Source organism: Antechinus flavipes, chromosome 3, assembly GCF_016432865.1.
Source record: "Antechinus flavipes isolate AdamAnt ecotype Samford, QLD, Australia chromosome 3, AdamAnt_v2, whole genome shotgun sequence".
Classification (NCBI taxonomy): Eukaryota; Metazoa; Chordata; class Mammalia; order Dasyuromorphia; family Dasyuridae; genus Antechinus; species Antechinus flavipes.
Window position 1 is genome coordinate 25,856,262 of NC_067400.1, and position 26,316 is coordinate 25,882,577.

Genomic DNA, 26,316 nt, shown 5'->3' on the forward strand with positions numbered 1-26,316 from the left:
CTAATAGGAATATTAGAGAGATCATAGTTTTTAAGAGAGAAAGGTCTCTAAATGACCATTCTGTCAGCACAACTTTGCCCTAGACAGCAAACTTAAATGTGTATCACAGAGATCCAGCTGCCTGGAGAACTTTTCTCCCTGCTTCACTCCCCAAACGGAGATGAATCAGGCTGAGGTGAAAACAATGTTTGACTATATTCAATTTTTTATACAGCTCGTTCAGTCATGTCGAATTCTTTGAGGCCTTGTGGAACACATCATACTAATGTTGTCCATGGGGTTTTCTTGGCAAAGATACTGAAATGTTTTGACATTTCTGCCTCCAATGGATTAAGTGAATTTCCCATGCTCACACTAGACTGGTAAGTGTCTGAGGCCAAATATGAACTGAGTTCAACTTAAGAGAGTTAGGCTGAAAGGAAAAGGAAGGAGGAACTCCATTTAATGACTGAGTATAGAAGAGCAGCTAGAGGAAAGGGGAAGGAAGGGGAACTGAGCTGGATCTCTGGAAACTCTGTCCTATCATTCACTAATTTAGGCTCATGTGACTACACATCTTGGTTTATAATCCAGTTCCTTTTCCTCCAGTTGCTATCTAGGAAAACGACAACATTTGTGTCAATGACTTGATATCCTGACTTCCCATTTCTTTGAACTTCTGGCACTGAGACCATCTTCAAAACTGATCTGTCAGCTCCTCCTGCAGCTGGATATCTTCACTCCCTCTTATCTTTTCTTCTTGATGATTAAACTTCCAACTCAGTTTCCCAATCTTCCAGGCTTCAAGTCCTGGAGTCATTTTGAACACCAGGACCTGCCTCCTTTTTTCCAATAACTAATAAACTTTCAAGTCCTATTATGGCAATCTCTATAAAATCTCGTGCTACTCTGGCTTCCTTTGGGGATCTTCTAGGTAAGGTCTTATCAGCTATCACCTGGTAGTTTCCTAAATAGCCTTCCTTCTCCTTCTTCAAGCCATCTGTTCCACCAATGTCTCATTGTCTCACTGGGAATATATCTTGATCTCATCCGGGGCACGGATCAGTTGATTTCCCACTTGTCTCCCTAGGATCTTCCTAGGGTTCTGCAGCTCTGCCTGTGGGACAGAAATGGACAAAGAGGGTACTCACGTCTGGTTCAGGGTTATCTGCTTGCTGTACTTGTCCTTGGGGCTCATTCTCTTTATGTGTATCATCTTCAGTTTCATCTTGGTGCTGGTTGTCTCTTTCATAGGCTGGAAAGTGAAACAAATTACAAGATTTCTCAAACAGTCAGCCTAATTTTTCCTGGTGAGCCTTCAAGAATGGTAACGCTCTCCTTCGTGTAATAGTGCTGCCCACAATCCTCCATCAAGTCTATGGGATCATAAATAACAATGTTTCCTCTTGTCTAGCTTCTTTTCTAACCACAACACTTTTCAGGCTTGGTAGCATGAGAAACAGAAAAGGAGAAAGGGATGGAGAAAAAAGGAGAAAGACAGAATGCAAAACAGGTATGGCATAGAAAAACAGGAGAGAAGAGAAAGAAAGAAAAAAAGTGGAAGGAGAAGGAAAAAAGAAAAGAAGAAAGAGTAAATTAATTTATCTTCCTTCTTTAAATAAAGATATTTGAGAAAGACAAAATTTTCTTTCCAAGTTTTTTTTTTTTTCACTCCAGAAGACCAATAAAAACTGGAAATGAATAAAATTTAAATTTAAAAGTGACAATTAATGAAATTGGCAAAAATAACAGTTTAGTTTTTCCCCCTATCGAAAGAAATACCAAGAAACCCAGAAAGCTAAAAATGTCTCACAAAAATCAAAGATTAAACCTCATTTTAGGGGGTTAGGGACCAATTTATATATCCGGAACATGTTCTATGATGTGATGATAAAGACGCTGGCAACTTATGGCATAAAATGGGATTGAAGAAGATTTCTCCTAGATCTCAGGCTTAGTGAATATAAAGAAAAGATATAAGAGGATTAAGACATCTGGGGATTAGTTAAGCTTGAGGAACAGAGAACTATGGGATAACAACATTAGTCTTCAAAGTACATAAAATGATGGGTTGATCAGAGGGGGGTAATCAACTCTCCCCTATTCCCAATGATTTAAGAACAAAGGGACTTCTAATATCAGAGAAGGATCAGAAGGAAAATCATTCTTAACTATAAATAACAAATTCTCAAATACTGAAATATATTGATGAGACAATTTCCTTTCAAGGTGCAGGAGATTAGCTTACACAGCAAAATTAATGCCATTTGAAGACTAAGGGACAGAAGAGCTGAGAGGCTACTCTACGGTCACTTTAAGGCAATGTGGAATTGGCTATGTTCTAGAATGCTATCTTACTAATAACTAAAAAGGAAGAAAAAAATAACTAAAAATGACTTAATCATATTTTTTTTTCATATACCCAACCAGAAAAAGGCTACCTTGAAATGCATATGAAAATTTTCTAAAAGTACAATTTTTTTTAATAAAACTTTCCATAAATAATTAATTTAGAGAATAACCTAAAAGTTGTGAAGGGAAGAGATTTCTGAATAATTGATTGCTAATATCTATTAGAGAAATATATAGATATAAATATAGATACATATATACATCTAGATATATATGTACACACACACATATATAAAATATGACTTAGTGCCTAGTATCTAACTAGGGCCCTGCTTCTTATATTGTGGATTGTAATACCATATGGAATCTTGTTACTGAATGTGGGGGAGTTACAAAATTATGATTTATTATCAGTGAATATTTGATTTATATACCTATTATAAATACCTACATACCCAGAATTACATCAAAATTTCTCAAGTGAAAAGGGGTTGTAAGTAGAAAATGGTTAAGAGGCCACAACCTAAGATTTAGTCCTATTGGAATCTAGTCTTTTAGCAGGGTGATACAAAAAGACATTGGCCATCTATGAGTCCTCACCACCACCTTCTTCCTCTTGGATACCCTGTTCCTCTGCTCCTTGGACGATATCATTATCCATCGCATCATAACGTGCTTGCTGCCTGTGGGGGAGACAAGAATACATTTTTTCAGTAACTTCAATAGAAAACTCAAATTTGACACAGACTATTTTTCAAAGCAGACAAGCCTTAAACGAGGTTTGTCAACAAGTATAAAAAACTAATAAATGAAACCAGACAAAACGCATGTAGTGGGGTCTGATAAATATAGACTCCCCTAGGCCAGGGCATATCTAAAAAAAAAAAAATTCATAACAAAGAAATGTAGCCAATCAGAAGGAAAGGCTAACCAGTATTACATGGCTACCATGAGGCCTGCCAGAAAATTTAAAAAGATCTAAGGTACAATCTTTCAAAATATAATTCCAATTAGATCGCAAATCCCTACGATGGATAGTCTTGACACCAAAGGGTGAGGAAACAGACTTGCCTTTTTCTCAGGGCTGGGGGTAAACTGCAAGCATTCATTAAGGTGCATATCATCAGTTCTGGTCAATGTGTTCATTTGTTTTGCTTAACTATACCTTGTTACAAAGGAGGATTCTAGTGGGGGTCCATAATGGGATATTGGGAAATAACAGCAATGTAAAAAAAAAAAAAAGTAGTAATATCTAAGCATGGTTCTGATGGAGACAATTAAGATAGAGACATTTTTTTCCTGGCTGTGGCTCCCTAATTTGAAAATATGCAAAGGACCCTGCATTTTCATCAGTGTGTGGAAAACCCAGTGTGAGATCTCTCTCTGCAAATGCAGATCATAACCCACCCAGGCCATAGGAGGATGCCTCAGGTGTTGACCTGAGGCATACAAAAATTAAATGGCTTGCCCCAAGTTACACAGTCAGTGGCAGAAGTGTGTCTGCACTCAGGTGTTACTGAGTCCAAACCCATCTCCTTATCCACTATGCCACTGGAATTGTTCTTTCAAAAATAAAAAAAATAAAAAATGATGTATATAGGTGGGAAAAAAAAAAGATTTGGGAAATTGACTTTTCACTTTTAAATTCAATGCGTATATCTCTGCTCCAAGCTAAGTATCATTATTCTCCTGACTAATGGGCAGCAGGCACACAGTGACTGTCCCTCCCTGCTCCTCACGCTAGAATACCAACCGTAGGCGTTTTTGACGATGATGCTCCTCTTCGAGCTCGGCCTGCCGGTGCAAAGCCAATTCTCTTTCCTGAAGTCGCTGCTGCCTTAACAAGTGCTCTTGCAGCCTTTGCTTATGCAAAGACTCTTGTCGTTCTCTTAGCTGTTGGGCTTCTTCAGCCCTCCTGGCGGCCAATCGTTGCTGCTCTAGCTGTTCCTCATAAGCTGATTTAACCTTTGTCACAGCCTTTTCTGAAGGAAGTGCCTACAAAAAGCACAAGGTTATTTGGATGATGGAACACATTAACCATATTCTTTGTATTTTTCTATTTCCCTATCTATTGCACTTGTAACTCCCAATAAGGCGGCCTTGGCAATTTCATGATAATACCATTAATTTGTGATTCATAAAACTCCTAATGCCAGGCAAAAGGCCAAGATAGCAATCAGATAACCCAGATGGCGACAAGTTAAGCTAGCTTTAGTAATTTAAGAAGGATTTCAGATGACTTCTTATGCTGGCCATTTTGTACAATGTTTCTACATAAACTTAGCCCCTAATTGATCCTGGCAATATTGTTTCACTTATTAGCAACTTTTTTTTTTTCAGAAATAATGAATAATATTTGGTAAGTTATGTATCAAGCTATTTGGAGATACTCTGTTTCCCAGGGCTAAAGTAAGCAAGCAGATTGTACCCTGAGTTTGCATAAACAAAAATCCTTTACAACCCAGAACAATCTCACTCCTTGGCAAAGTATCACTAAGGAATTTAGCTCCCCTTATTTGTGAGGATTGTTCACAATCCCTGTTGCTTGTCACTGGCAGATATTACATTCCTGTTCCCATCACCCTACTTCTGTGTTCTGTGTCCTGTGTCTCCCAGGGTGGCCATGACCCTTAAGACTTGATTTGATGGCTGTTTCCACAAGATCCAAGAACACCTGTGTTGTTCCAAGAATTGTAACCATGAGACTTATTTCAAGATCTAAGAATGACTGGGTAGTTGATCGACTACTTCACGTATATGAGTGGTTCTAGCATCAGAAATATTAAGCCTTCCTTTCTGGAGAAGGGGGGACTTCCATTTGTAAATGACATTTTCCTCACTTGGAAATTAATAATACTTCTGTTTGTGTCCTAAATCTCTTGTTTCTTGCCTGCTTTGTGAAGTTCCTGTCACTCGCACATTAAAATCCAGTTCCAGTCCAGCTGACATATGCCTGCATTCAATTCAGAGAAACTCTGATGTGGGCCGGAAAGGTCAAGGAAAGCATTAAGAGTATCCATCTTATAAGTAGGCAAGTAAGAGGGATTTTACATGTTAAACAAAAATCATCATAGAAAGAGTTCTGTCTTCTAAATTATTCTGGGGCAAATATATTTTCATCTATCGTGAGGCTTATTTTCAGAATTTCCCTGAAATTTTTCCACATGATCATTTTAATGGGAGGTCCATTTACTTCAAAAGGAAATGTAGAGTTTAAAATCCTATCAAAAAAAATAATAAAAGAAGTTTTGTGAGCAGAAGCTATTGTTGGTCCTCAAGATGGCTGTGTATTAGGGAATGCTAATTAATTCTATTATTGGCCATAAAAATTAGGGCATAATCAGCTAAAAAAAAAAGTCAACTAGCAGTTATGTCTTGGAAGGAGAGAAGAAGAAAAGCAATCTTTTTTTCCCAAAAAAATAGGGAGGGGGAGATGATTACCTTCTACTATTTAAAAACAACACACAAAAGATCATCTTAATGTACCACTTTAAAGCTATTTCTCATTTCCCTCAGTAGAAAGAGAATGACTAAAGTCTTTTTAAAAGACTATTTAAAAATACCAGAAAAGTTGAAAAATCATAAGAAATTACTCCTGACTTAGTCTTTGAAGGAAGACAGTCATAGCAAAGATCTTTCAAAGCCAGGGACCGAAGACTCAAATTGTAGGTTATGAATCCCAGAAGGATAAGGAGTTATTACTAGGGGCTTATAAATCTATTACTATGAAAATATCACTTTGCTAAATGTAAGTATGTCACATATATAGGTATTGTTATTTTCCAAGTATATAAAGAATTTATTTTCATAAACATAATAGAAAGCTACTAAAAAAAAACCTGTATGGAGGTCACTCGCAGTAGCTTTTTATCAGTACTTATTTTTTTTTTTTTTTAAATAATGGATCTTCACAGTTCAACTACATTTGTGTAAGGCTGTCTGAATTTTTTTTTTAAAGAAGGATTCTCTTTTCTAATGTTATAACCCCATTAGTCAAGGGAAGAAGTCAACAAGAACTTTGCCCCCTAATCCAGATGAGTACACTTAGGGGTAGGCAAGTTACATCTTAGACATACTCATCTTACAGGCGAGAAAAGAGAGGTATGGGGCTTTTAAATGTTTTACCTAAGGTTACAAAGGATTAGAATCCTTATCTCCAGAGCTGTGCCTTGGTTCTGTTTAGTTTGATTATCAACTGTGATCTGAGTGCTTACTTGATTTATCTAAACTGCAAATAAGTCACAGAATGTTTCAGACACTACTGTGACAGATCAGTCTGAGTGAGAAGAGGGGATTGATAATCATTAAGGATTAGTGAGAAAGGTTAACTCAAAAGTTCTTATAGAATAGCATCTTTAAAAACCGAACAGCTACCATTGAAATTCAGGTGTTTTCAAAGTTATATTTTTTTACTACAGAAATTGATGAACCATTTAATCCTTTGGGAATGTCAATAAGCTGCCACCCATGAGTCTCGGGCAAATGCCTTTGCAGGTTATACTGCACTGATTCAAACTACATGCTCAGGGCCCCCCACCTGGTGGTGACAAAGCACAACAGCAATCTCAGCTCACAGAAAGCTTAAGTCATGATGGACAAAATAAACACACTGACAGCAAATGTTATTGGAAGAAAAGAAAAATTCGACCACATATTCAGTGATTTTTTGGATGATTTTACTGTTGGTGCGGATGATGGGAAATCATGCTATATCACTGGATTGTATGAGTATATGTAGGCTGACTTTGTAACAAGATGTAGGGCACTGATAGTCTGTGAATGCTGGCATAAACTAGAACAGAATTAGGCTACTAAGAAAGAGATCTAGGTACTATTTAATTGCTTAAGTAGATCACTAAGGCACAGAGAAATTTAATTTCCTCATCCATAAAGTGAAAGTAGCCCTTTCCATGTTCCCTTGAAGAGATAAAAGGGTAGATTTATGTGTTTAATGCAAAATGGGCTATTTCTTGCCTTTGTGTTCTCTTCCATACCTTCCTTCCATATCTCCTCTGGTAAGAAGCTCTGGTTTTCTTGGGTTTTTTCTTTTTCTTTTTATAAGAAGCTCTGATTTTCTTCAAAGCTCATCTGAAGTATCTTATTCACAAAACCTTTTGGGATCCCCTCAGCTGCTAAGGCTTCTTTCCTCCCAATGTCCTTGTATCTGTCTATCCAGGTATATGTTGGTGACTCCAGTCAGCCATAAGCAGGAGCTACCCCCGAATGGAGTCCTGACTCCCTGGTGTACCTGGCATGAAATTTGTGCTTATATATGCTTGTTCATGGATGGATCAGCAGCCAGAAGATGAAATTACAAATTGCATCTTTGCTACTTTGGCCCTCACTTTCCAAATCTTTAGAAAGAATGACTTTGACATACAAGTTCATTCCTACTTCCAATAATTGAAAAAGACCCCGATGTTGGGAAAGATTAATAGCAAAAGGACATGGGGATGGCAGAGGATGAGGCAGACAGAGAGTGGTGAGGAAACAATGAACATGAGCTTGGATAGATTTTGGGAGACAGGGAAGGCTAGAAGAGCATGGTGCACCAAGGTCCATGGGTCATGAAGACTCAGATACAGCTGACCAACCAAGCCTTTAAAAATAAAACTAAAAATAAAACTTCTGAAGATAAGCAATGTTTGCAGGCCAACATACTGTACCTCCCCCCTTCTCTGTAGAACAGCCTCCATCAATGCAAAACTGCAACAGACAGAGCTGCCCCGAGAAGAAAATGACTTGGCTAGGCTCACAGAGCCAAGATGAGACAGAAGCTGAACATAAACCCTGGGTTTCTGGGCTCCCACTACTTCTAATGCTGCCTCCCAAAGCAGATGGTCCAGAACAGAGGCTCTTACCTCCACATGAGCATGCTCTGTCAGCACATTGGTTTCCTCTTCTTGTTGTTCCTGTTGCTCCTTCCATGCCCGGTCCTGCTCATCTGCAGCCTGATCCTGTTCTTCCACCAGATGCTCAGCCTGCCCTACCTGCTCCATCGCCTCCTCTTCAAGCTCCCTCTTATTCTCTTCCTCCACCTGATGCTCCTGTTCTTCTTGTCTTCTGGGATCTTCCTCATGTGGCTGGTTCGGTGCATCTCCAGGGTGAAATTCCATCTCTTTTGGGGTGGGATGCAAGGGTTTGGTCTCTGCTATCCTCTCCCCAACAGCCTGCTCCTGGGCTTGCCATTTTTCATTACTGTGGGGACCCTAAGCCAAAGAAAATATGAAAAAGAAAACCATGCTGATTTTATAAAGCTATATTATGGTGGACACCACCATCCTCAAATTTACTCAATCAAATGAAGACACGTGCCCCGGGAAAGCCAAAACATCTACCGCATAGTTCTGCTGGGAAATTTCAAGGAAGTCAGAACACAGGGACTATGTAGCATAAGCAGAGTTCAACTCTCCCTAATCCTACTTATTAATCATGTGCTTTGGGCAAATTCTTGGGCCTCAGGCTTTTTTTTTTTTCTTGTTTTTCAATCTGTAAATTGAAGATCTTATATTCAATGACTTTGAAAGTCTCTTCCAAGTCTAGATCTATAAGCCTATAATTCTCATTAACCTCCTCATAAGCAAAATGGGGACACTTTGAAGATAAAATGCCCACTTCAGAAAACTATCTGACTGATGATAGAGGTCTAGTCCAAATGCCCCACATGACAGGGCTACTTTCATTTTATTTTGCAAAGTGAGTATTTCTTTACTCGCTTCCCCCTGAGATAAAAACAAAACAGCAAATTCTGAGAACAAAAAAGTCCTTTTTGTGTCTTTTTGTTCAATCCATTTTTTAAAAGGTTCTCAAATAATTAATGTTAAAGGAAATAATAAAAATTAAATGGAAGACACACTGATTCTCATCTAATGCGCTGGCTTAAAGAAAATAACAGCATTAGCAAAAATTTCAAGTATGAAATGAGATCAGCCCAGCTGCTTAAAAATCGTGGCTAAAAAAAAAACAATGGAAACAGTGAAATATCAATTCAATGTCAATGATTTCAAAGCACAATGTCCTTTTGTCTGTAGTGTTTGTTAGCTATAGCCAATTAGCTAGAGACTTTCCAGAATAATACACACTTTTAATCTGAAAAGGTTCAGGAAATGTGGAATTTGAAGTGGAAATGTGGTCCCTGTGGTTCCCATCCCTTCAGAAATGGCTTCATTTGAAGCAGACAGAGGTGAAACAGACATCTTTCATCAAAAGGGAGGAAAAAGGAAGAGAAAAAGGAACCAAAAAAACTTCTCATCACTCCCTCCTCTGCCAAGGATTCACTTTGCACATCTCTTCCCACACAGGAACAGCTAGATCATGTGCTTTGCTCTCTGGCTATTAAAGAGAATTTCTCCTCTGCCAACGTAAAGCCAATTTTCTCTTAAATCTAACAAGTTTTAAATGAACACAATTTAATCCCATTTGTGAAACCATAGAAATGTGTGAGGAAGGTATTTTGATACAGTTTCCTAAGAAGAAAGGAAGAAGACAAACTTTGGAAGATTCTCCCTCTTCACACCTAGTCTAGCTCTGACATCAGAATACCCTGGATTTATGGTGTTTTTTCCTTCTCTGAGCTCCAAGTGCTTTCACAAATATCTCATTTATCTTCACAAAATCCCCATGAAGTGGTTCTGAACAGATAATACTATCTCCACTTTACAGATGGAGAAGCTGAAGAATTGGATGGTTAAGTGATTGAACCAAGGTTAAATGGCAAATGGGGCCCAGCCTCCTGACCCCTATTTTGTCTCTATTTACTGAACTGAGTTGCCTTAAATAAGAAGGGGGCGAGGGGATGACAGAAAGCTAGACAATAATAATTGGGGTGAAGTGAACTATGTAGCTGGAAGAAAACTGTTTACTTCTAGTGCAGAGACAGACACATTCCCAAGGGAATCAATTACCCAGAGCACAGACTGACCTCTAGGGCCAATCCTGACCTCTGTGGATCTGCCAGGCACAAGCCCAGCTCATGTACTCTGGTAGAATAGAGGCTCCTTGAAGACAATGAAGGCAATTTTTGTCTGTTTTTTTTTTTTAATTTCATTTATTTATTTATATTTCTTCAAGCTAGCACATGGCTGTACATAATATCATAGGATCACAGATTGGAGTGAAAGATAATTCCAAAGCCATGAAGGCTAATCTTCCCATTTTATAAGAAGCAAATGGGGCACAGAGACAGTGAATTACTGCAAGGTCACAAAGACAATAAGTACCCAAGTAGGATTTAAACTCAGGTCTGTCCACTCCATCACTTTAGGATGTTAAATTTTAATTTTATTAAGATTAGTCCCTAATTAATACCCTTGAATGGTTGCTATACACCAATCCAAACAAGATTGCTAAAATCAATAGGGTAAACATCAATAATGACTACCATAAAAACTGCATCTCAAGAAATAAAAATATAAACATTGAGGATCAGCTCAAAGACCAACTGGATCACTCTCATGCATTACTTAATTATATTTTAGATAACTTTAAATCATGGCAAATTGATAGGAACAAAGGTAAAATCAATGGATAAAGATGAAACATTCTAAGAAACTATTCTTTTACCTTGTCATTGAAATATTAGTTTTGTTTTTGTTTTTTTTAACTTTTAGCTTGCTGGATTGGAAATGATAGGCAAACTTGGCAAAACTGATCACCTCACTCAGATGGCAACTTGATTGGTCAAAGATGGAACAAAAATCCATACATTAAGCATTTACCATTGAGGAGAACAATTTATATAAAAACCAGCAATATTGGAAAGAAAATCAAGTTGATAACTATGATCAAGGCAATGGCCAGGCAGGATTACAGTGTGATGAAAGATGCTACTTATCTCCTCAAAGGAATCAGAATGACACATGTATTTTTGGACACGATCAATGCAGGAACTTGTTTTGCTTGACTATGATTATTTGTTATGAGGATTTGGTTTTTCTTTTTCAAGAGTGGTAAGGAGAAGGAGATGGATGTAAGACAGAAAAAAAATAAATAAATGTTCACTAAAAAAATAGAATTCTTCAGGGTTCATCATTATTACCTCCTTTGGTTCCTCAATCATTTTCTTCTCCTTGGCAGTGAAATCACCTTGGCGAGAAGGTGCTTCCTGGATGACATTTTGTTCTTCGACCCTATCAGGCTTTCGGAAGCTCGGAATCTTATTCAGCGTATCTTTCAGTTGCTTATATTCAGCCACTTGGGTCTGGATGCAAATTGTAGAATTTGAGAGGAGGAAAAAATATGTCATTTAGAGGCAGCTTATTATGAATCTGAGTTCTCGGCATCACACACATAGCATAACTAGACTCCAGTTTGGCAAAATATGCAGATGGTTTCCATGCATTAGACAGTCTTATTTTGACATGCTTCACCATTATAGAGTACATGCAAATTAGAAATTAGAACTCTAAGGAAAACATGGAAAAATTATTGAAGACAGATGTTAATTTCCCAAGCTATATACAAAAGAAGCCAGAATTCTTGCTATTTTTCTCGATTTTCTAATAAACACCACTTTTATAAATGAGCCAGCTGTATAATTCTTATACTACTACATAAAAATCTACTGAAAAGATGCTTAGCCAAATGCCGATCCATTTCTATCATCCATAATGGTCTTTTCCTCAATTGAAAACAATCAGGTATTTTAAAATGTGAATACATTTTATGATATCAAGTCAACTTGTGCTGAAAGGAGGTGGAGAAGGGATGAGAGACACAGTTGGGAACATAGGCAAAAGGAGACAATGAACCTTAGCCTTAGGATCTTAAAAACCTAGTTCCTGCCCATTTTCTCCTTTTTTTTTTCCCTTTTACTGTTCCTGAGTCACTGTCAATTATATATATGCCCTTAATTCCCTTTCCTTCTCACCTATTCTGTGAGCATGAGCCTTAGATGATCTCCTCTCTTTATAAACTCCAACCCCTCTTTTAACCACTGGCTCCTATTCTGTTGTCTGTAAACATACCCAGAACATCTCCATTTCTTGACCTTGACATTCCCTCAAGTTACCCTCCTCTTTTAGCTTTCATAGTCAAACTTCCTAGAAAAAGCTTAACTATATTCATTTTTTCATTCTTCTCGCTTCCCACTCACTGCTCAACACCTTGCATCAGCCTCTGAATTAACCACCCTAAGGTGATTCATCATCTCTTCATTGCTAAATTCAGTGATCTTTCCTCATACTCCATTCTCTTAGAAATCTTCCCCTGGGTTTATGCGATAGTGCTTTCTCCTGGTTCTCCTCTTGTCTGTCCAGATGCCTCTTCTAGTTTTCTTCTCCCCCCCCCCCCCCGAGGCAATTAGGGTTAAGTGACTTGCCCAGGGTCACACAGCCAGGAAGTGTTAAGTGTCTGAGACCAGATTTGAATTCAGGTCCTCCTGATTTCAGGGCTGGTGCTCTATCCACTACACCAACTAGCTGCCCCCTCTTTTCACTTTCTTAACTAGAACGCCATCTTCATTTGACTCTTTATATATGAATGTACCTAACCAAGGGCTCTGTCCTGCACCCCCTCTTCTCTTTCTTTCACTATGCTCACCTATCATGACTTAAATTATTCTATATGTCTATTCCAAATCTACCTAACCAGCCCTGGTCTCTCTCCTGAGCTCTGGTCCCCATTACCAAGAACCTGCCAGATATCCCCAACTGTATGCCATGTCAGTATTTCAAACTCATCACGGTCAAAAGAAAATTCATTACTTTCCCTTCCTGAAACACACTGTATCCTGACTTTGAAATTTCTGTGAAGCAGTCCACCAATCTTCAATCATTCACTTTCCTAAGTTTTGCCCTCCACATCTAATCAGTTTTCAAATTCTGTCACCTCTGCCTCCATAACACCTATTGCCTTTTCTCCTATTTCAAACTCCTATTGCCTCATCCCTGGACTAAAGTGATCATCTCCCTTCCTCTAATCTCTCATCACACCAACATAGCTTCTACACGAGGGCCAAAGCAAGGGTATAACCCCTACCCTCTTCTTTTTATGAGGTTTCTGGAGTCCTTATTTCCTTTTAGGATAAAGTACAAACTCCATTCTTGGCTTTGCATAACATTACTATATATTGAATGTTTATGACCCCCAAATGAATATAAGCTCTTGGAGGTTGGGGACTTTTTCATATTTCTCTTTGTACATTCAACAATTATGCGATAGTGCTTTCTCCTGGTTCTCCTCTTGTCTGTCCAGCTGCCTCTTCTAGTTTTCTTCTCTCCCCCCCCACCCCGCCCCCGAGGCAATTGGGGTTAAGTGACTTGCCCAGGGTCACACAGCCAGGAAGTGTTAAGTGTCTGAGACCGGATTTGAATTCAGGTCCTCCTGATTTCAGGGCTGGTGCTCTATCCACTACACCAACTAGCTGCCCCCTCTTTTCACTTTCTTAACTAGAACGCCATCTTCATTTGACTCTTTATATATGAATGTACCTAACCAAGGGCTCTGTCCTGCACCCCCTCTTCTCTTTCTTTCACTATGCTCACCTACCATGACTTAAATTATTCTATATGTCTATTCCAAATCTACCTAACCAGCCCTGGTCTCTCTCCTGAGCTCTGGTCCCCATTACCAAGAACCTGCCAGATATCCCCAACTGTATGCCATGTCAGTATTTCAAACTCATCACGGTCAAAAGAAAATTCATTACTTTCCCCTCCTGAAACACACTGTATCCTGACTTTGAAATTTCTGTGAAGCAGTCCACCAATCTTCAATCATTCACTTTCCTAAGTTTTGCCCTCCACATCTAATCAGTTTTCAAATTCTGTCACCTCTGCCTCCATAACACCTATTGCCTTTTCTCCTATTTCAAACTCCTATTGCCTCATCCCTGGACTAAAGTGATCATCTCCCTTCCTCTAATCTCTCATCACACCAACATAGCTTCTACACGAGGGCCAAAGTAAGGGTATAACCCCGACCCTCTTCTTTTTATGAGGTTTCTGGAGTCCTTATTTCCTTTTAGGATAAAGTACAAACTCCATTCTTGGCTTTGCATAACATTACTATGTATTGAATGTTTATGACCCCAAATGAATATAAGCTCTTGGAGGTTAGGGACTTTTTCATATTTCTCTTTGTACATTCAACAATTAGTACAGTGTCTCGGGCACAGAACAAGTTTTTTAAATGTTGAATTGAAAGAAAGTTTTGAGGAATGAATGTGAAAGGGCTAAAGTGATAGGATGAACAAGCAAAATTTCCATAAGACCCTTTTGTTAGAAAGAAGTATAGGAATAGAAAAGAGAGAAGAAAAGACTAGAAGTTAGTGGGCCTTGGTTTTACACCAAAGATGACATATATCCATCCCTCTCCCATTCCCCACTAGCCTTTGCAAGATTTCCCTTTCTGAGGACTTAAATGAGAGGCCCTTTTCTTAAAGTCAACCTAATTTAACTTTTAAAAATTTCAGCACACCCAGATAATTTCTGGAATGAGAAACCCATTTCATGTAGTAGCATCTTCTGCTTCTCCCTTATCCTGCCTACATTCTGAAAAAAAGTATAAGAAAAGCAAAAAGAAGCCTCTCTACTGTAAGCATGATCTCCATATTTAAAAAAAATATATATTTTTCTAGTCCCTTATCCTTTTGTTGGCTCCTTCCTGCTTCCGAGAGGAGATCAGCTGACACTCCTTCCCCCTGTCCCCAGCCCCAACATTCTGCTTCTTTCTTGAGCTAAGTGGGAGATGCAAAGAAATATTGCCCCTCCATTCAGGTACATTTCTAATTCTTGCCTATTGAGGAGCAGCAGCCTGCCCCTCACTGCTGTACCCCACTTATCTTGCATGGCGACTAACTCAAGCTTTCCTCTCAAAGCTAAGAAGTCTCTGCAGCTCTTGGCTTTTGCTTTCAAAGTTAATAGATTTACGAAGTCAGAACAAAGTACAATCCTTGAATCTAATAACATCAGTGTGCGTATTAATGATCATAAATCATTTCCACAGTAGGGAGAAAGCACCCCTCAAAAGGAGATAATTTCTCAGGTCTCTTGAACATAATAGATCTTAAAAGGGGAGTTAATGAAAATTTCACGTCTTGGAACAAGAAGTCAAGACAAGGGCTTGACCTGCTCCTCCTCCCTATCGATTCAGTGATACCCACAGCACCCCCAGGACAAAGGCACCGCCACGGGGGTTAGCTCCGTTCATTCTGCAGAGAGAGGGAGGCAGTGAAGAAAAGAGAGCTGGAAACCTTTACGCATGCATAATTCTCCAGGATGGGTACAGTGTTGGTCTGGCCCACGCTGCATCTCACCGGAGAGTCGTTGCAAGAGGTTACATGCATACAGGAATTCAGAAAAGGAAGCTGCCTTTGAAAAGAACCCATCAATTAGAGGCTGCCACATCCTAACCTGCGCAGCAGCTAGCGCGCTCTTGTGGTCTTCCAAAGTCACTACTAGTTGTTCGTGCTCGGTGAGTAAATTCTTATGCTGTTGCTACATAAAGAAAGAATTTTTACACATGTTGAGCTTTAAGATCTCAAAGCACATCTTTCTCCAGCTGATCGTACAAGACTGAACATTGTGCTCAACTCGGCAAACCCCAATACCTTCCCATTCCCCCAAAAAATTTCCCCAGTGAAAAAACTAACCTTTCTAGTTCAATCTGCATTGGTCTATACTTTTGTTTTAAGACTTAGAGAGTTCTGAATATAATCGGTGAGACTACTGAATATGAAATCAAAACCAAAATAGAAATGGCTGGGGATCCAGTTAAATGTGAAATGTAAAGACTTTGAGATCTCTCTCTAGTTCAATCTACACTGGTCTATATTCTTAAGATTTAGATTCTGAACACAATCAGTAAGACTACAGAAAATGAAATCAAAAAACAAAACAGAAATAGTTGGGGATATCAGTTAAATGTGAAATGTGAAGACTTTGAGTTCAAATCTCAACTTCACCATTTTATTAGCTGTGTGACCTCATCACTCACTTTGCCTCTGAGCTCCCTTATCCATAAAAACTAGAGATGGGTCTAGAGACGGGCTAACCTAGAGCTTCATGGAAGATCTATGGATGGATTTCTGAGGGGTTGATGAATTTCTATGGGGGGGGGGGATTATATCCTTCTTTTCACCAACTTCTGACTGAAATTCAGCATTTCCTTTAATGATGAATAATATGTTTTTTTTAAAGCAAGAGTCTGAGAAAAGATGCGTCAACATCATCAGATGCGCTCCATGACTCCTTAAAATTTAAGAACCTTGGACAAGATGGTCTTTAAAGTTCTTTCTCATATGTTGAACCCAGGAGCTTGTGATCTCTCATGAACAACTCTGGCTTGTTCTTAGGTTACTAACATAATACACTCCTAAAAAGCAAAGGACACATCAGGACCAAAGGACACATCCTTGGAGATATGTCCAAATGTAGGAGGATAATTTTGAGGTGAAGTTTCAAGCTGTCTGTGCTTTCTTCCTGAAGAAGTGCAGTGTAATGATCTAGATTTCTTGTAACATAGACCACGCACCTAGAACTCAATTCTGATTATTTTCACTGATGCTGAATTTTTCAGAATTTTTTTTTAAATATATAAAGCAAGGCAAGTCTGCATAAAACAGAATCATGTCTTTTTCTTGAATGGTCATGCATGGAGGACAAAGAGCTTTCCCCACCTCAGGATGTGGATATAAGCTATTGCTTTTACAAGAAGCTATTGCCACGCTCCCTTTATGCAATGCCTTCTCTCTGGCAGTAATCACGTTGATCACATTTACAGCTTGTTTCTACCTAGTTATTTGCATGTTGTCTCATCCATTAGACTGAGCTCCTGAAGAACTGCAACCGCCTTTTGCTTATTTTAGTATCCCCAGCACTTAGCACTGTGCCGAGCACAAAAGGTGTTTAATCAATGATTGAACTTAACTTGTAAAGCGTTAAGCAGAGTTCTCAATAATTCTTAGGCATAAAATACTGTGCAAAGTGGTCATAAGCCCCTTCAAAGAAATCCAACCAGTGCCTGCCTATCAACTGTGCTTGGGCACAAGACTTGAAGAATTGTTTCTTCCTTTCTCCCACAAGGACTGATTTGAATCCACCAGTATAACCTCGTCACTTCAGGAATGTTCACACTGATGTTGAATTTCCTGCTTAGGACATTTTTCTTCTGTATAACCAGAAATGACCATTTAGCACGACAAGCTCCCCGAGGCTCTCAAGCAATAAGAAAGCAATGATGAAACTCTACAGCAGAGACGAAAGAACCAAGTGGGTCTTGGCTGTATTGATCTCACCTAACTACAAAGCTCAGCCCCTAAGTCCTGGGATATCTGATGTTTTAGAGCTGAAAAGGACTTCTGCCTTCAACACAACCATCAAGCCAAAGTTACAGCTGAAAAGGAGGTCCCATTATAATATCTTGGATAAGTGGCCCTCCAGCTTTTGCACAAAATAGCAGCCCATGACTTCCTGAATCAGCCCATTCCTCTTGGACACTCCACAGTATAGGGATCAGGGTTGTAGTCAGAAAGACCAGGCCATCCCCACTCTGGACACTTGCCAATCCTATGACCAGGGACAAATTCTTTAGTATCTCTGAATCCAGCTTCTGCATCTGGGAAATAAAAGGCCTGGCCTTAATAGCACTGAAGTCCAACTCTAAAATTATGAGAATACTAATTGGGGGGAGGAGCTTTGTCTTTACATCAAACTTAAATTCGCTTCTTTGCCACTTTTACCCATTGTATCCGGGTTGGCCTCTGTGACTCAAGTGGACAAAAGTTCCAGGCCCGGGTCTGAGGACCTGCTTCTGACTCTCATGACCAATGGAAGGACCAAACTAGGACTTTCTTCTGTTGGGTGTCCTCTTCCTCATCCTCATCTGAGGGGCTGGATTGAGGACTTCTGAGCTCCCTACAACTCTAACCATATGATGACTCTTCATCCCCATGGTGATCCTTCAAGTGGTCACATCCCCCCAGGCAGTTGAGACCTCCCTGGTTCCTTCAGCCCATGATTGTGTAACATGATCTCTTGGGGTGCCTTCCTCTGGAGGATCCTCGGTTATTTAACAGGTGCTTCATGGGCGTATATGCTTGATAATGCTAAGAAGAAAAACAACCAAAAAACTCAAGAGTTTGATTGAACTTACCTTCACATCTTGAAGCTGCGTGTGCATGTCTTGGTGAGCTTTTCTTAGCTGTCTATTCTCTTCTCGCAAATTGTAAACAGTTTCTATTTTAGAAAAAAAAAAAAAAAACATGTACTTAGTGAGTTATGTCATGAAGTTATTTTAACATCTCATATAGCACAAAATTCTGCTAACTTGTTTTAAAATTTGATTTCTTTACAGAACTATTACACAGAGACATAGAAATGCTGCTCTTTACATAAAGATAACTGGCAGAGATTCACCTGGAAACCCAAATTAGGGGATATCTGCTGGTCTTAAATATGTGATCTTTACATTGAAGGAAGCAGCCATATATATTTTGTGAAGGGCATTTCTCACTGTCATCCATATATATTCTCCTTGGTCTCAAAATACAAGTTTCACACAAAGGGCAGCTAATAAACATTACAAAAACCAAAATAAAGGCTATGTTAAAAGATTATTATTCATATCTTGACTAATTAGATGGTCTTTCATTTCCCTTCAGATTCTGAGGTAATCTGATTCTGAGCAGATTCTTTAAGCAATTCTCAGGTCTTCTTCCCCCCCCCCCCCTTTTTTTTTTCTCTTAGTAAATAATCTGTTTTAATAGATATCAATTTATTCACATTTTGAGTTTTACCAAAAAAAAAAAAAAAAAAAAAAAAAAAAAACCTCAACCTGCAATTTCACAGGTAGACAATACTTCTAATGAAGAAATTCTGTCTACCGATACAGTTGGGAACCTGCTTCTCAACATACACAGAGAAAGAATGGCAAGGTGATAGGTCAAGTGCCTGGCTAGGGATGTGTCAGAGGTAGAACCTGAACCCAGACCAGCTTTTATTTACTATATTCCCATGCTGCTTTGCCCCTAATTAAAGCAAATTCTCCATCTCTACCTTTATAGATAAAGGAAAGAATTGTTATCAAGGCAGCCAAGGTCAAGTATTATCTGTCCTTGTAAGGAACTCTCTTAACCAACCTATATATCCCCTTCTAATGTAAAAATCTCTTTTCATGGCTACCTGCAACATGCACTTATGTGAAGACCAAGTTAGCACCCTAGATGCCTTAGAATCAGCCGGAGTCAGGATAAGCAAAAGTCCTTGGTCTTTATTCTTGGTCTTTAGGGGTAGAAGTGAAGGGAATGGACACAAGATCTCCACAATCTCCCTTCTCCTCATCCACCGCAAAAGTGACTCTGGCTTGTCTCACTCCACCCCCTAATCCCTCCTACAATTCTCTGTATACACCAAAAGATTGAGCCAGCACAGAATAATGGGAAGGGCCATTTCCCAAGCATATGCTAATAGAGTATTGTCTAATGGGTAATTAGGCTTAAGTGCTCGGTTGTCTGATTCCAGTGCATCTACTCAAAAGTTTCAGACCTTTACACACAAGAAAGAATTTAGAAATACATCAAGATCAAGTGAAGATGAGAGATAGAATATGAACTTGGCCACCAACAATCTAATCTAATATTAGAAAGGTGGATAGTTCCAGAAACTGATTCACAGGAAATACTCTGGTTCTTGTCTGCCAAAAATGAAAAGATCCTTGATTCAAGTATTTTAAATATATGTGTGTGTGTGTGTGTGTGTGTGTGTGTGTATTACATCATATTTATATACAATTTAAATCTATTTATTTGTACATATATATGTACATTTATATATACTTATGTTTATATATATATAAAACCATCTACATTATACATGTGTACATATATACACACACATATGTACACACACACACACACACACACACACACACTATGCTAGGCTATAGAAGTATATAAAAAAAGGAAGAAGATGTTACATTAAACAGAAGTGACCTAGTAGCAGGGATAATGAAGGCTAAACTTCAGTCTCTTACACAGGATGCTGGCTGTGAAACCATTAACTTTCAATCTCCTAACGATCAAAAATGGAACCTGAAGAGACCCCCAAAATCATCATTTCTAGCTCTCTCATTTTACAGATGACAGAACTGGGGCCAGATGGTTGGCTGAAGCGCCTGAGGTTCTCTAGGCAGGGAGTGAGCCGCACAGACAGGATGGAAAGCCAGAGTCGCTTCCCATGTCTTGCCCTTTTCACTGGACCAGGCTGCCCAGAAAATGCTAAGCTGTAGAAGAGGGGCTCCCCACACCATTGATATTTATCTTAAGGCCAATCAAAAAGGGGGGAAAAGAAGAGGAAAGGGAGAAATACATGGGAGGAAATGATAGGACCAAAGGAAAGAGAAAGTTCTCTAAGAAAATAAGAAGAGGGACAGAACAACTTTCAGCATTGTATTTGTTGTGGAAAGAGGCAACTGAGCTGAGCCAACACTTTTGCTCCCTACACTAATTAAAAATCTCAAGCTCTACTGGGTAACATAACCAACCTGAAAGACCACAGGAGTCAGGGCAGTCAGGTAGCCAGGTGGATAGAATGCCAGACCTAAAGTTAAACCCCAAATTCTAATCCTGTTTCTGATACTAATTCTGTGACCCTCAGTAAAACACTTAGCCTTTTCTCCATCTGTAAAATGTGGATGAGAATAATAGCACTTACTTCATAGGGTTTTTGTGAAGTTCCAATGATATAAATATGTAAAGGGCTATATAAATGCTAGTTATTATTATTATTATTACTAATATTAAAGAGCCCAGAATGAAGCAATTCCTCCTCCACTTTAAAATACCCTTTAGCTTGGACAGCTCCTGCTCCTTCTCTTGCTGAAGCTGGAGGTATCTCTGCTTGTGGTCACTAAAGGTTCGGCTAAAGTCATCGCCTTGTTTTCGATGTTCCTCCTCTAGATCACTGTGTTGCTTCTTCAGCTCCTCATGCTGACTCTGCAAAGACCAAAATGGAACCATGAAAAAATATGATGTGTTGAAAACATGGTGGGTAGAATATGGTGTGTTTCGGAGAACTTGTCCTCTACTGCCTTGGTTCTAGCTCATGGCAAGAGGGAATACAACAAAAACTACCCAGAATCCAATCCTTGGGAGAACAGCCAATGGATAAGGTTTTATCTTTCTGCCCAACCTTTCCCTTCCACATCTCTGAACCAGAAAAATATGTTGGAACTAAGGCCAATGAATAACTGACATGTGAAAACATAATTTTTGCTAAATCTCTGAAGTTCCTAGGGGGTGACTGGGGAAAAGTTAGAATCACTGAGATATATGGGGTACCAGAAAACTATCAATAATATAGAGTGAAGTCTGTGTATCCTCAGTCTCTCTTCATGTTCCACAGTACCTCCATCACCTTACCAATTCACTCTCAAATTCTCCTCCCCAGTCTTCTGCTGTATTTGGCACCACAGATTGTAAATGTCAAGGATGCTTCCCTTGGAGTTCATTTTCACTGGCAACACTGATAGGCTCTACATGTCTGTGAGAGCTTTTACTGCCCCAAGCTCTCAACTGATAGTAATCCCACTGCATTCAGCAATCCTCTCTGAAAGAATGGTGTGACTTAATCCACCTGATATGCCCTCAGGAAAAATACGAGATTTCAGTTTCAATAGTGTTTTTTGTACTTCTTTTCTGACCTTCATCATTCAGGTGAAGAGGAAATCTAATGGCTGCAATTCATGGTTTGTGTGTCACCAAGAATGTCCTTTGGTGGGAAAAAGGTCACTTCTATTGGTTAGATACACACAATTTTCCCTCCTGATGTAAAGGAATGAATTTTGCTAAAGGACTAGAGAAAGGGAATCTCTGAGCACAAATTAAGCATATTAGTAAGCACAAAGTAAGCATATTAATGACTGTGTACCCTGAAGTTCATTTTAACAGACCTCTGCATACTTTGCTAAATGGATGACAATTTTGTCCAGAAGAGTACATTGAAAACCCACCGTGGGGAACAATAAGTGAAAAACAAAAAACCTGAACCGATGCCAAGGACGGTAATAAAAAGGATGAGGGGACTCGATGCTCCAATTATGAGGAAAGATAAAATAAGCTAAATATGGAGAGTTTAGCTCAGCAATGACAGAGAGGAGGCTGAGGAGCGTGCAACATTTCCCACCACGTCCTATTTTATCTACCACAGATTCGTGCCCATTGATCTTCTCCAACTTTCCCTTAATCACTCCATGGACCAGCATCACTAATGATCTTAAGCGGCAGTTAATTCATTCCTTCACCCACTAAGAGGGGCCCTTTTTAAGGGCCATGTTTTATCAAATACTCACTTTCAGCATCTGATGTTGTACGTTCAACGCACTGTATCTACTGTTAGAATCTTGCTGTAAAATTGAAGAAGAAGAAAAAAAAAAGTCAATGCAAAGCCACCAGATCTGCTCATGTGAAACTCAGCCTTGAGCTGTTAAGAGAATGATTTTGCTTCTGAATTGAATTCAGGACTAGAACAGAGTGTCTCTTTATTTCATGCTAGCAGTAAAGCTCAAAGGGTCAGATATGGCTGTCATATTTAAGTGATAATAAAATTGGAGCCAGAGTCAAAGTCAGTATTGGATTTGAAGTCCTCAGAATACTTGGTTTCAATTATAGCCTCCATTGCTTGCTACCTGAATGAGTGACCTTGATAGGCAATGTAACCTTTTTGAGTCTCATTTGTAAAATGAGGAGTTTGGAGGAGTGGACGGCTGAGGTCTCTTGAGCTCAAAATCCATGAACCTGTTTTATGTGTGGAACAGGCCTAACCATTTCATTTCACAAGTGAACCAAATAAGGCTCAGGAGTGAAGAGCCTTTCTCCAGCTGAAAGAAGTGGTAAGAAGAATGACGAGGATTCAAACTCAGTTCAGCAACAAGCAATTATTCAGCACCTGCTGTGTGCCAAGCATTATACTAGACACAAGGAGGATATGAAGACAGGAAACGAACTAAAATTCCTGACCTCAAGGAAATGACATTCTATCAGGATGTACTGGAAACACACTTAATAGACAGTAATGGCCTTGCTAAAAATACACGGAAAAAGCATATGGCGATAATTGGCTCAAGACTCAGGTCAAGATGAGAATGGTGATGCTTGAAATCATTCCATTCTGTTGAGACCAGGGATAGGGAGGGAAGAACTGCCCATGAGCTCAGCCGAACTTATTCCCAGAACTGCCAAGACTTTCACATGATGGAAGTGACCAAGCCAACTTACATCTGGCTTCCACATTAATAGACCCAGAGTCTGAAAATAAAAATTTACAGCCATATAACTAAGATGATTCACACACTAAGTTTCCCCCTTTTCATTAATAAACAGAGATTGGAAACAATCTGACATGTTTTAGGGCTACTCTATCTTTAACAATGTCCAAGAAAATTCACATTTTGTGTTATCCAGGGAGGTTGAGCTTCCAAAATAGAATGATCCCAAATGTGTAAGAGTCAGCATCTGAGACTACCCTGACTAAAAATGGCACCTGAACACATTATCAACTTTCAGAACTTATTTTTTTATCTTGCTTTTTTCTCTCTCTTTAACCTAATTAACTCTAGCCAAAGCCTTTCATAACTACATCAATCAACTAAATCACACATTTCATTTTCCTCTTACAATTATTGCTCTGAGTTTGTTTTGTTTGGTTTTGTTTTTCACTTAATCCAAAGTGGCAGAGTGCATAAAAGGTAAAACCTGGGAGTCAAGAAAACTCGAGTTTAAATCGGCCTTTTAATACCTGTTGGATCATAAGCAAGTCTCTTAGTTTCCCAGAGTGATGAGTCCCCACACCATAAGTTCCTACACTGTGGAAGTCCTGAGCCCATGTTGCACAGAACTACCCATCTTTAATCACAGTCTAGGACAGGGGTCCTCAAACTTTTTAAATAGGGGGCTAATTCATTGTCCCTCAGACTGTTGGACGACCAGACTATAATAAAACCAAAAACTTTGTTTTGTGGGCCTTTAAATAAAGAAACTTCATAGCCCTGCATGAGGGGGTTAAACATCCTCAGCTGCCGCATCTGGCCCGTGGGCCGTAGTTTGAGGACCCCTGGACTCTAGGAAATATAGTTTCATTAGAACATTGGAACTGAGCCAGTTGAGTAACAACAGAGTACCTGGTAGTCTTGGACGGGATACTCCTGTGACTATCATTCAGCCAAACTACTAACTACTCATGAACTTCCAACACAAGTAGTAAACAAAGTTATTATTATTATTATTAATGTTTTTTCTTAGATTCCAAGAAAGTTTTTTTTTTTCCTTTTCCCCAAGGAAATGTTGAATATAAGCTTTTTAAGGGTGTGGACTATTCATTTGGCCACTTACTCATTTTATTTTTGTTATCCCTAGTGCCTTTCATATGGTAGGCACTGGAGAAATCTTTATATGATTGAACTGAAATAATTTTTTTGGCTTTTCCTGTACCAATGGCTGCATACCAAACATTCTTATTAACTGAACCACACACAGACACCCATACTCAAAAACTTACCCTTCCTTTATTTAGTGTTTCTTGTGCTTCTAATTTATAAACCAGAAAATCTAGGAAATAAAAAAAGAAGAGAGACATAGAGATAGGCAATGAGTGCTGGGATGTTTTATGATGCCAGTCTAAGTGGAAAAATGCTCATCTCATAAGACTCTAGAAAAGGTTCTAATTTTTTTTTTTAAATCACTTCCTTAAAGTAGTTTTGTCAAGCTAGCTTTGTTACTAATTTGAAGGAAACTAATTTTTTTTTCTTTTCTACTGACGTAAAAATCTGGGAAAAAAATCAAAACACACTCCAACATTAAAAAAAAAAAAAAAAGCAAATTGCCTCAGGAATTAATTTTCATTTTATTAGAGAAAGTGAAACAAAATGATTTATCAAGAGCCACTAGATGGCACCAAAAAATCATTCAAGATTGGAAGGCCAGCTCAGCCCACCCCACATCAAGCCATCAAAAAGTCCTTAACGGTTCTTAAGCTTTATTGTCCACTAGATGGCTCCATAAAATCATTCAGAATCTGAAAACCAGAAAGCTAGTAGATTGTTTGCCTCAAAAATTTACCGTGCACTTTAAACTTTATATTTAAAATGAAGTGAAGAATAATACCTACCTCCTATTGAGGAGCAAATGCTATTTTTAAACACCTTGAAAAATTTTTTTTAAAAACTGTTAATATTCAGAAGACAACTCGAGGCTTTAATAAACTATTCCAACTAATGACATTTGTCATTTACTGTTCCAAGTTACCAAAGAACAGCAAGGACCTTTGTGACCTTGACTCTTAGGCTGACCATAAGAAAATGGGAAATGCCAAGTGGCTGAAATGGCAAAACTCCCAAAGGGAGATATGCTTTCTGAAAAGTTTTCACTTAAAAAAAAAAGTCATTTATACAATTGCTTCTCATAGCAGAACTGTTTTGTGCATTTGAACAATAATGATCAGATTCAACTAAGGCACATATGCAATCAAAGGACACTCAAACAAAAATGCTTCTGCCAAAGGAAAAACTTATTACTTGTACTAAACATGACAAGTCAATTCTGAGCACAGATGTAATGATGGACTAGATCATCCAAAGGCCTAGCTAACAATGCCTTTGGTTACAAAACTGTCACTCCCTGTTACAGTAAAACTTTGAGAATTAAGTTTAGCCAGAAGGACTATATATTGGACTAGAACCCCACAGTTGTATATTCTAATCCTGATTTCTTAAATTTTTGGTCTAAGAATGAATATAGCAGATCTACTTTCTGACATTGACCTTGGGCCAATTTCAGATATAAGACCCCAAAACAAATGGAAAGCCAACATATCAAGTATTATAATACTCAGCAATACAACATTAGAGTCAAATTTTTAAAAAAGTGCTTTTACCTTCTTTTGCTTTCTTGTGTTCAAGTCTTTCCTTCTGTAAAGATTTTTCTAGTCTTGATCTGTGTTCATATACAACTGCAAAGAAAGAAAGAAAAAGCAATCCCTGTAAGAATAGTCCATT

The 26,316-nt window shown here is 38.7% G+C and overlaps 1 protein-coding gene across 5 annotated transcripts in view; it reads right to left on the reverse strand.

Moving 5' to 3' along the window:
• GOLIM4 (golgi integral membrane protein 4) overlaps positions 1-26,316 on the reverse strand; it is a 101,562-nt gene that overhangs the window by 10,813 nt on the left and 64,433 nt on the right. For 3 of the 5 annotated variants that reach the window (XM_051983130.1, XM_051983132.1, XM_051983131.1), the window contains exons 2-12: positions 26,196-26,270; positions 24,822-24,871; positions 22,618-22,671; positions 21,112-21,262; positions 18,424-18,506; positions 15,684-15,767; positions 11,369-11,530; positions 8,193-8,540; positions 4,085-4,326; positions 2,932-3,014; positions 1,131-1,234 (exon numbers count right to left, since the gene is read on the reverse strand). In XM_051983130.1, the coding sequence (XP_051839090.1) occupies positions 1,131-1,234; positions 2,932-3,014; positions 4,085-4,326; positions 8,193-8,540; positions 11,369-11,530; positions 15,684-15,767; positions 18,424-18,506; positions 21,112-21,262; positions 22,618-22,671; positions 24,822-24,871; positions 26,196-26,270 (1,436 nt within the window). The remainder of the gene's footprint in view (positions 1-1,130; positions 1,235-2,931; positions 3,015-4,084; positions 4,327-8,192; positions 8,541-11,368; positions 11,531-15,683; positions 15,768-18,423; positions 18,507-21,111; positions 21,263-22,617; positions 22,672-24,821; positions 24,872-26,195; positions 26,271-26,316) is intronic. The other 2 variants (XM_051983133.1, XM_051983134.1) reach the window with 1 other exon arrangement.